At 39.6% G+C, this 10,701-nt stretch overlaps 2 protein-coding genes across 2 annotated transcripts; both read right to left on the bottom strand.

Moving 5' to 3' along the window:
• Positions 1-8,814: 8,814 nt before the first annotated feature.
• Positions 8,815-9,654, bottom strand: LOC137645253 (zinc finger BED domain-containing protein 5-like). Its single transcript, XM_068378073.1, has one exon. The coding sequence runs from the start codon at positions 9,652-9,654 to the stop codon at positions 8,815-8,817; it is 840 nt and encodes a 279-aa protein (XP_068234174.1).
• A 48-nt stretch (positions 9,655-9,702) lies between these two features.
• Positions 9,703-10,632, bottom strand: LOC137645252 (zinc finger BED domain-containing protein 5-like). Its single transcript, XM_068378072.1, has one exon. It carries the CDS (start codon positions 10,630-10,632, stop codon positions 9,703-9,705), a length of 930 nt encoding a protein of 309 aa, XP_068234173.1.
• Between the last annotated feature and the right edge of the window lie 69 nt (positions 10,633-10,701).

Genomic DNA, 10,701 nt, shown 5'->3' with positions numbered 1-10,701 from the left:
TACTGGTAAGGGTGTATGAGTTACCCGGGTAGCGCTCACCTGTGGTACTCGCAATGTTGAACTATGACACATGGGCAAGTAGGGTTCATTAAACTTGCTATGGTGAGCCTGGGCCTTAGCTGAGACAATGCACAGACTTAAGTGAGGCGGAGGAGCTCACCTGGCCACCTCGGTCAATGGTTGGGTGCATGACACCGCACAAGACTCGCCCGCTAGAGTAGGGTCTGTGCTTCTCCCCACTAGCATAGACACTCCTGCTCGTCCTCCCACATGCAGGAGGTCAGTGAGCAGCCTTCCCTTCTCCTACGCAAGGCGATGTTCGCTTGCAAGGAGGCGAAGAAAGCTAAGCTTTTGCTGTACACTGGCGCACAGGCAGAGAAGCAAGTTCTCCCCTGTAAGAGGTTGAAACCCTAGGCACAGATTCTGAAGGGCCTCACAAAAAGACGAGCCCTATGGACATGAAAGCTTAGGGCAGGAGCTCCAAACTGTCACCTAATCCCCTCGTCATCCAGCTCTGAGAAGCTACGCTCTGAAGAGCTAGAGAGAGGTATTGATGAATCAAACACTAAGCTTGTGGAAGCCACAGAGAAGGTGACCAAACAGGCAAAGGCACCTTTCTTGCGAATGAGGTGGTCGTCTGTCACCTGGAGGCAGACCTCTGAACAGCGCACTCTGCTTACCCTCAATGTACTTATACGTTTCAGGTTGAAAGTCAGCATTGCGAGCTGCGAAACGTAGCCAGAGATAGTTTTCGGGTTCTCCTCGGAGGGATTCCCCAACGGGTAACCCCTGGGGGTACTTGCCTGCAGCTGCACATGTTCATCTACCAAAGCAGGACGATATTAGGGTGGTCGAGCAGAAGCTTAGGCTGCTAAGGGCAAAGAAACAAGAGATCCCTTTGGTACATGACCTCAGGAGTCTCTAGGAGGACCAAAGTCAAACCCCGGGGGAGGCTGGTATGCACTCCCACTGTGTTCCCAACAGAAGAACCTTGAGCAGCCGTCCCTTGCACTGGGAGTCCACAAGCCCCAAGAAAGGCCACAGCTAATGCACAGCATTAGTAGAGAGCGGCTCCCTTACGGCTGAAGGTAGCACCACTTCTCTAAGGGAAGCAACAGAGTCTTTAGACCCAAAAGGTTGTCCTGGGGCCACCATTTTTACTCGACTAATCCCCGGAAAAGACAGATCAAGCAGAGTCAAAATGATAAGAACAAGCCGACGGTGTCAAGCAGTAAGGTTTCTTCACCTTCGAGGGTGAACTCGAAAGGAAAGAATTCTTCTTGGCCTTCTTTTGCCACCTACAGTATCGCTGCCACTGTGAGGGAAGCCACTCCCTACACTCATTACAAGGAGACATCTGCAGGCAGGAGTGACCCCTGCACACAGGAAAAAGGCCGTGAGGATCCATCTCCATGGCTGACATAAAAGCGTTGCACCGGCGCCCTTCTATTCCAGGAGAAACCCGCATGGTGGAGCCTCACGTATAATCATCCTGAGAGAGAAAGGAACATGAAAGTTTTTAAGTTAGTGCCAGTTGGTATTTATTCAGAGCAAGTAAATAGGTTGATGGGAGAGAACAACAGCATTTCTGTTCTCTACCAAGCCAAAATGAAAAGGGACATCACGTTACCAATTATCAGGTAGACACAAAATACATCGGCCCGTTTATCGCTGTGTATCTTCTAATATGTACACCTTTGGTTCTCTAACTTCAATAGATCACTAAACAAAGGGTATCGAAGGACCAATATCAGATTAACTGTAGAGATACTGGTGATGAAGGTGGGTTGTCACGTGAAGAGTTTCAGTTCTTTTGTTAGGGTAGAAATAAGCACTGGAACATTAGCTCGTACTTATTAAATTATTCCTGGATACACAGTCAAGTTCACAATGAGTAAATAAAGTTTTACAAATTATTAACGTAGATATTTTAAACACAATCAAGTTTACAAATATTAGGAATAATTTTGGCCTTCTCTTCTTGAGTGTTGCGCTGTTTCTCTTTTAGCACAATCAAGTTTACAAAATATTAGTTTTAGTAATTTTGGTCCTTTCTTCGTGGTTGTTAAACAGTTTATCTTTTAACACAATCAAGTTTACAAAATATTAGTTATAGTAGTTTTGGTCCTTTCTTCAAAGTTGTTAAACAGTTTTTTTAACACAATCAAGTTTACAAAATATTAGCCATAGTAATTTTAGTCTTTTCTTCATAGCTGTTAAACAGTTTCTCTTTTAACATAATCAAGTTTACAAAATAGTAGTTATAGCAATGTTGGTCCTTTCTTCACGGTTGTTAATCTGTTTCTTTTTCAAGTTTTAACACAATCATGTTAACAAAATAGTAATTATAGCAATTTTGGTCCTTTCTTCACAGTTGTCAAACTGTTTCTCTTTTAACACAATGAAGTTTACAAAATAGTAGTTACAGCAATTTTGGTCCTTTCTTCATGGTTGTCAAACTGTTTCGCTTTTAACACAATCAAGTTTACAAGATAGTAGCTATAGCAATTTTGGTCCTTTTATCGTGGTTGTTATACTGTTTCTGCCTTGATATCCACAGGTAAAAGTCCGTCTTTGGGTAGGAAGGGTGCCGGGCGTCTTCTGTAAGGCCCGCCCATGGATGAGTTCATTGGCGAAAACAATAGTGTCCTGTCTGAAATGAGGAGACTCAATTGGGTAGAAATGCCAGGAGAGGGTGGTCTTAAGATTTTAAAAGCTATAGGTTAGGAAATCTAGCTTCAGGAAATTCAGCTGTCAACGAAATGGTAATCCGATCATGAAGAAAAAAGTGTTGAAGCAGATGGTTTTAATCTTTTACTTGAGAGGACTAGATGGGCTCTTATTTTTCTGTTTTGGATAAGGGTCAGTTAAAAATTTCCAGGAGATAAACTGTGTCAAAGGATTAAAAAAGGGTAGATTTCCTAACCTAATTGAAGCATCTTGAGAATGTGATTTTAAAAGCTATGGGTTAGGAAATCTAGCTTGAGGAAATTCAGCTGTCAACGAAATGGCAATCCGATCACGAAGGAAAAAAATTGTGGAAGCAAATGGTTCTAATCTTTTACTTGAGAGGACTGAATGGGTTCTTATTAATCTGGTATGGATAAGGGTCAGTTAAAAATTTCTAGGAGATAAACTGTGTCAAAGTATTTGGTCCTCATATAGTTGAAGGGCAGTTAGAAGTTTACAAGGGATAACTATGCCCAAGGATTTGACTTTTGAAAAGGATAGAAATTTAATTGAAGCATTAGAGAATGCGAGTCACATATCAACACATGTTTTTCCAAGTAGGTTTGATGGTATATGCTGCAGGTGAAACTCAGCCACACATGTTTTTCCCGAATGCCTGGCATTCTGATCGGTTTAAGGAACTGTCCTTTTTATGAGACAACTTTCTGCAATAATCTCCTTAGTGATTTTAAGATTCAGGTGTCGTTCGAGAAAGTAATCTTATGGAGTGTCAGTTAATCTGGCAATTAGCAATACGAATATTGATATCAAAGTGCAACATGTTTGAAGAGAGGGGGGTTGAAAAGTTATTCATTTTGATAACAAACACGGATATATAGGGCAAAGAATTATAGACATGAATTTCAGTTAAATCGAATAATAAACTTATTGAAAATATAAATTTATTATTAGCACACTTTTTCTTATGTTAATTAATTCAATACATATCATGCGGGTTCTTATTTCTATGTTTTGTTCGAAATCCTTGTAAGATTTTGGTCAATTACTATCACATGATGATATGAAATTTGTTCAAATATAATTTTCTCCAGTTTTTTTTACCGTGTGCTATAAGTGTTATGCTGAGCATGTAGACCAAACATCTAAAAGATATCCAGCCTCTTCCTCGCAAATCACTCAAAGCTGTGAACTGCTATGATAGCCGAGTTCAGATATAACAAAAAATCCTTGAACTGACAGGAAATTGCTGGAAAAGGTTTTCAACTGATTCTACTACTATCTGATGTGAAGTATGACATAATAAAAGTCTACTATCTTCTGACCATTGGAAAGCTGCCAAATTCAAGATAGCCGCCAATACATTAATATGCAAATAAATTTCTTATTATTTACTTTACAATGATAATTATGATTATACCTAGGCTTTGGGGGTCGCAGAATGCAATGAAAGTATTGAAATAATTGAATTTTAATGATATATGATCAAAATCACTGTTTATACATTCTACACACTTTCTTTTCAGGTACTGTAAGGACAACGTCCTACAACGCTTGTAATGCTCTTTTCGTCATTGTACATATTCTCTGTAAATACAATGTAAATATTGTTTATGCATTTAAGTGCAGATCATCTGCCCTTCATTTTTATGCATGATTCATTATTATATGTCAAGCGTTGGATTTTATATTAATCATAATGTTAATGGCAGAAAACGCCAATGCCCCGCATTTCTCAGTCACTTGCCCAGAAAATTGCTACTTCGCCATCCGCACAGGTCAATGTATTCGACCCGTATCAGGAATAAAACATCACTCGGCTATGGTCTGTCTCTCGTACTTCACAGTATCAATATGTGTGTCACTGACTTCTAACCTCCCATATGCCCAAAATGAGTGCCACTGATGTCTACCCTCAAGCATGCCCAATCTGCAAGAAAGAAATAGAGAGCCAGGATAAAGCAGTTCAAATTTGTGAAAAGGATGCCAGCGGAATCAATGAAGCAAGTGCTAAAAGAGGTAACCGTGTTATTGTTATAGCTGGTTGCGTAGTTCATTCAAATTGTCGTAAGCAGTAAATAAGCCTACATGACATTACAAATTCATCAAACAAGTAAAAAAGTAAACCATTGCTCAAAAGAAGTGTGCGGGCATTCACTGGACCTTTTGACAGCAAATCCAATTGTCTTTTCTGTCGAACTAAAGTTACATTTAATGGCTCAGATTTCAGTTGTGTGGCCGTTCAGTTGACTGGGGTGTTATGGAGAAAGGTCGAATTGAGTACTATGGTTGTAACTTACATGCTACCGACTGTATATATCACCACTCCTGTGATGGGAACTTTTGATCTGGGGGTAATATTCCCCATAGGTTTAAGGTGGAGCCAAATCCAAAGCAAAGAAAATCAGGATGACCCAAAAATGAAGACCAAGACCAGGCCTTTTCGAAAATGTGCTTTTCTCTTAAAGCTAATAATGAGGAACAACTGACAGTGTCTACCCTAAGGGACAAAATGAAAGAATAGCAGTTAATATTCCTTTCCTTATGGCAATCAGTACCTTGAATAAAAATTGAGAGAGCATTATGGAAGGAGAAGGCCAAAATTATATTTTTATAATTAGGGAAACAAGTTATCACAACTTTTGATCATATTTTATGTGTGATAGGGACACTAATGAGGAATCTCAGAAGAGAAAAATTATCAAAACGGATGCTAGACTTATCAAAAGTGATATAAAAACTGAACTTCCCACTGTTACAGACCAATATCTAGGAACAGATATGCTAAAACTTGATATTGCTTTGAAGTGTCTTCCAGACAGTCTTTGCAAAATACTGGATATTTTGTTTATGGGAAAAGATAAGAGCCAAAAGGTTGTAGGGGTTGGACAGGCAATCATTCAAGCATTACATCCTTGAACTGATCTATCCCCAATACAGAGAGGTTTTGCCTTACAAAAACATCTTTTGCATCGTTCAAGGTTCCTTGTAGATACTTTGCATAAGATGGGATTTTGTACATCATATAGAGAAGTTCTGAGATTTGAAAAGAATGCTGCTGACATTGCATCTGTAGATATTTTGGGTGAGGGTATTTATTCAGATGTGACCGTTCTGTACGCTGCTGACAACGTTGATCACAATATGCTTTCAATCAATGGTAAAGGCTCCTTCCATTGGATGGGGATAATTGCTGCCTTGAGTACAGGTAAAAGAATGAGACAAGTCATTCCAAGAAAAAATGTTTAATCTTAAATATGTGGAGAATCCAAGGAATGACATTGTGGATTATCACTTTGCCAACCATGCCGGCCATAAGGCGGTGTTTAAACAAATAAAAAAAATGCAAAATGTGATTAAACATTGGATATTCTATGAGAACTATCATTAAGCTTTAAATAGGAAACTCTAAACTGGTCTGGTATGATGGATATAATTCATTAGCGGTACAAACACCCTGGTCAGTCCTCAATTATGTATCTGCCCATGATTGACTTGACAAGAGCTTCCTTTTGTCCACACTGGAATTTATTCATAAGCAAGCAGTAAAACATGGTGCCACACCAACAATAACACGTGACCAGCCCCTGTACTGGAAAGCAAGTGAGATCATTGTTGATGCACCTCAGAATAGCCATTTGAAGGAAATAGTTCTCTTGTTGGGTTGCTTTCACACTGATGAAGTTTTTTGGTGCAATTAGATCCATCATGAATGGTACAGGCCCAAAAGACATTCTACAGGTGGTATGTGGTGAAAACTCAGTAGATCACATAGACAGGGAAATCTGCACAAAGAGCTATCCATGGTCATCTGCTTATAGATAAATCACTAAACCACATAATTGTTTCAGATCTAGTTAATGACAGACCAGAGGTTGCATTTTTGGTTATTAAGTGTGAACATGCGTACTCATTGTTGTTGTCAGGTCAATCATCCAAGGAGAGTGTTATGATATCAGAGTTAGTGGTTAAAATCAGTCTGGAATTGAGAAAATAGAAGTGCAAACTTAGTGTTAGGTCAAAGACAAGTCGTATGTGGTTTAATTATCAGAAGATGTTGGGAGTTGCAAGAAGATTGATCATGGCAGATCTTACTGGATCTCGGTTATTACATTTAAGTGCTGTTTCTGAGTCTTTCCAATATTTGCATTAGCTGGCCACTACAGTTATCTCAAGTATTCACATATCTATGTTCAAGAGATGGAGCAACTAGAGCCCACTCATCCAGACGTGTTTCAGAAATTTTTCAATGGTCTTCATGTGATCCGCCATAGTGATCGGTATTGGGCAGGCCCTAGTTATGATCTTGCTATTAAACAAACTTTAATGAGGTTACTAAAAACCTCAGGTGGACTGACCCGGGGAATTGGTATGACAGAAGAGCAGAGGTCATTGTGGACAATGTCAGCTCCCATCACTGCGGAGTATAAAAAGGCAATGCAGGAATTAAACGGCCTTTCTTACATTACAAGTGATCAACATGAAGATTTGACCAAAGTAGGGATGAGGAGGGATGCTTCAGATCTACAAAAGCTCAAGACCAAATTACTATTTTGTTCACCTTTTTCAGGAGACTCCTCACTGCGGAATGTAGTCGGTGGTGTTTTGGCAAACCTCAGCGTAAATATTCTTGAATACGAGTGCATTGGAAAGGAAATAATTGAAAATATAATTGGACAGTCTGCTTCCAGATACTCTTTTAAGAGAAAAAAATAAAGCCACAACTCTTGCTAATGTTTCTGCAATCAAGGTTGCACCAGATCAAAGTATTGATCCGGCCCTATTATTTCAGAGATTATTGGTAGTGGCAAAAACAGATGAGCAGTCACTGGAAGATGTTTTAGGATATGAGGGTAGCCCCTTCCCTCCAGCTCTTTTCGAGAATAGAAATGAATTCTGTAAGCCAGATAAACCACCGCTCGCTCACACTATCTCAAACCATTTGAAAGAAGCAGGCGTAGATCCATTGCAATCTACTCCTCAGACAGAGCACTATGTCTTTGATGGAGGGTTCTTATTACATTAGGTACCCTGGAAGAAGGGAGATAGCTATGTCACAATAGCTGAGTCATATACAGATTTCACCATTCAAAAGTATGGGGTAACAACAGCATTTTTTGATGGCTATAATGTAGGTTTATCGATCAAGGACAACACTCACCAAAGGCGTTTAAATTAGAAAGTTCACCCTATTGTTATTGTTACAGCAGAAGCTTTGTTCTCTGGCAGGAAGGAAGAGTTTTTTGAGGAATGTCAACAAGCAAGCCTTAATTGATCTGATCAGTGGTAAACTTAGGAAAAGAGGATGTGTTGTCATTAACTCACCTGGTGATGCTGACATAGATATTACTAAGGCTGCAGTTGAAGCATCACAATTCCATACCACTACGCTGATTGGAGAAGACAGACCTCTTAATTCTACTCCATTATGCACAGACCGATAGTTGCAAACTTTATTTCATGTCGGATAAATCAACTGCCACAACAGTGTACCACATCAACAGTCTTAAGTCAGTCCTAGAAATAAACTATATTCTCAGCTGCTTTTCATCCACGTTTTACTGGATGTGATAGCACATGGTGCATCTTTGGTGTAGGAAAAAGGACTGAATTTCAAAATTTAGTCAAAGGTAATTATGTGTTGCAATTTTTTTCTGATTAATTCATTCCTCTCTCTAAACCTGTGTTTCTTAAACTTTTTTGTGCAGCGGACCCCTTTTATTGAAATTACTCATGCAGCGGACCCTTTATTATTATAATTTTCCTCTTGAGTTTGAAAGTGTTTGCAGGTCATAATATACTGAAATTACAACTGAATTATTTATTAATGGCTTATCTTCAACATAAATGTTTATATTTTGCTTAACATAATTTCCACAACATTGATAATTTTGCATACAAATTTTCATGAACGCTTCCTCCTCATATCTCACAACCATACTTAATGCGATGAATGATACTGTTTTTGCTGCCTCACTACTGTTGGAATATCTGGCTCCAGTCTGCTGAGTTTCAGTCGCATGTTGGATTCGACACTGATTCGGTTGCGCTTCTTCGTTTTAAGATCAACCAGTGTAGAAAATCCAATTTCACAGTTGTACGTTGTTGGGAACGGCATCAAGTGTTTCAAAGCTGGACTTGAGCCCAAAAATTGGTCAAACTTCTTTCCCTGAATAGGATCTTCAGTGTCCCACTTGTTGCAATCTCGACAAGATTATCAGCCTCTTTTGATGACAGGTTGACACTGACCTTTTCTATATCTACTTTATCTGTAACAAATGGATTTCTAATCCACTCAAAGCTTGGGTCTGGTTCTTCAAAATATTTTCCTAACTCTAAGTGAAGGGCTTGCAGATGGGCTTTGAAAGCTTGTGTTGCGTCACTATCTAGCTCTTCCTTGGAAGTGAACAGGAAATCTGCTAATGAAGGAAAAGACTCAAAATCTTTGCGGTCAATGCGGCCGCACCACAAGTCCAGCTTCATTCGTGTTGCCTGTATTTTGTCCTGCACTTTAAAGATGGTAGTATCTTTTCTTTGCAAAGACAGATTCAATCCGTTTAGTGTACTGAAAATATCAGACAGGTATGCCAGCTTTGTGAGCCACTGGGTGTCATGCATTCGATTATAGAGGTCATGACGTTCATACAAGAAAATTTGCACTTCCTCACGAAGTTCAAAGAGACGGGAAAGAACTTTTCCCCGTGTCAGCCAGCGAACCTCTGTATGGTAAAGGAGTTTTGTGTGTTCGCTTCCCATCTCTTCACACAGAACTGTAAATAAGCGGGTGTTCAATGCTTTCCCTTTGATGAAATTGACAATTTTTAATGCCTCTTCCAGAGCTGTTTTAAGACAGGTAGGCATATGTTTCACAGCAAGTTGTTCACGGTGAATGCAACAATGTGTTGCCTTTACCTGTGGTACAATGCTTTGTACCCGACTCACTAGGCCCCTTAGTTTACCAGTCATCGCAGTTGCACCATCTGTGCTGATTCCAACACATCGCGACCAGGAGAGTTAATTTTGGACAATAAAATCGTTAGCTACATTAAAGATAGCCTCTCCTGTTGTGTTTGTAGGAAGAGGACAACAGAAAAGAAATTCATCATGTACTTCCCCACAGTAAATGTACCTAACAAAGCACAAAAGATTTGCCTCGTTCCCTATATCTGTGGACTCGTCCAGCTGTAGTGAAAAATACAGACTCTGCTGTAATTGTGACACCAGCTGAACTTTCACATTTTCAGCCATTGACGTTATCCTTTTCTTGACAATGTCGTTGGACAAAGGTATCTTGTGTATTTCTTTATTAGCCTTTTCTCCAAGCATGATCTCTGTCATTATCTTGGCTGCTGGTTTGACCAAAGTCTCGCCTATGGAATGCGCCTTTCCTGTTTTTGCAATTAATAACGACACTTTGTATGAAGATTCAGTGGCCTTTGCATTTTCTCCAGGTATAAAAAAAGATGAAGCTTCCTTTTTTCTGTGAATATCAAGTTCATTACATTTTCTTTGAAAAAAATCTATGGGTTTTCCCACATATTCCTTATGTGTGGACTGGAAATGTCTTCTGAGCTTTGATGGTTTCATAGCCTCATTAGCTAATGTTTCATAGCACAAAACACACTGTGGGATAGGATCCTCACTGTTGTCTTGCCAAAAAAATCCAAGTTTCAAGTAATCACTGCAGTATTTACGCTTCTTTTTGGCAGTTTCTTGGTGTGTTTGCTTGTGCCCTACAGTGGTAACCGAGGCATCTGTACTGCTTTGGTTTTTGTCAGCGGTGTTCCCTTCGTCCATGGCATCTGCGCCTGCCTCCAGTAGCTTGAGCTGAGTTGCACTGTTAGTATAATTTCTTTCTTCTTTAAGGCCAGTGCTGTCTTGGTTGTTGTTCTGGAATTCAGTTTTTTTCTTTGTAAGTGAGCCTGTCTTGAGCCACAGACCCATTATCCTGATGCTAAAAAGTAAGCTAGGCTGTCTTCTGATGCTTATCATGCAAGTAACTTGGCGAAGTCA

The sequence above is a fragment of the Palaemon carinicauda genome, chromosome 8 (assembly GCF_036898095.1).
Source record: "Palaemon carinicauda isolate YSFRI2023 chromosome 8, ASM3689809v2, whole genome shotgun sequence".
Lineage (NCBI taxonomy): Eukaryota > Metazoa > Arthropoda > Malacostraca > Decapoda > Palaemonidae > Palaemon > Palaemon carinicauda.
Note: the sequence above shows the minus strand (reverse complement) of the source record. Positions and strands in the feature narration are given on the sequence as shown.

What these genes read in the sequence shown, in the direction of transcription:
- LOC137645253 (XM_068378073.1), bottom strand. Translation starts at nt 9,654, where the DNA reads ATGACTGGTAAACTAAGGGGCCTAGTGAGTCGGGTACAAAGCATTGTA.
- LOC137645252 (XM_068378072.1), bottom strand. Translation starts at nt 10,632, where the DNA reads ATGGGTCTGTGGCTCAAGACAGGCTCACTTACAAAGAAAAAAACTGAA.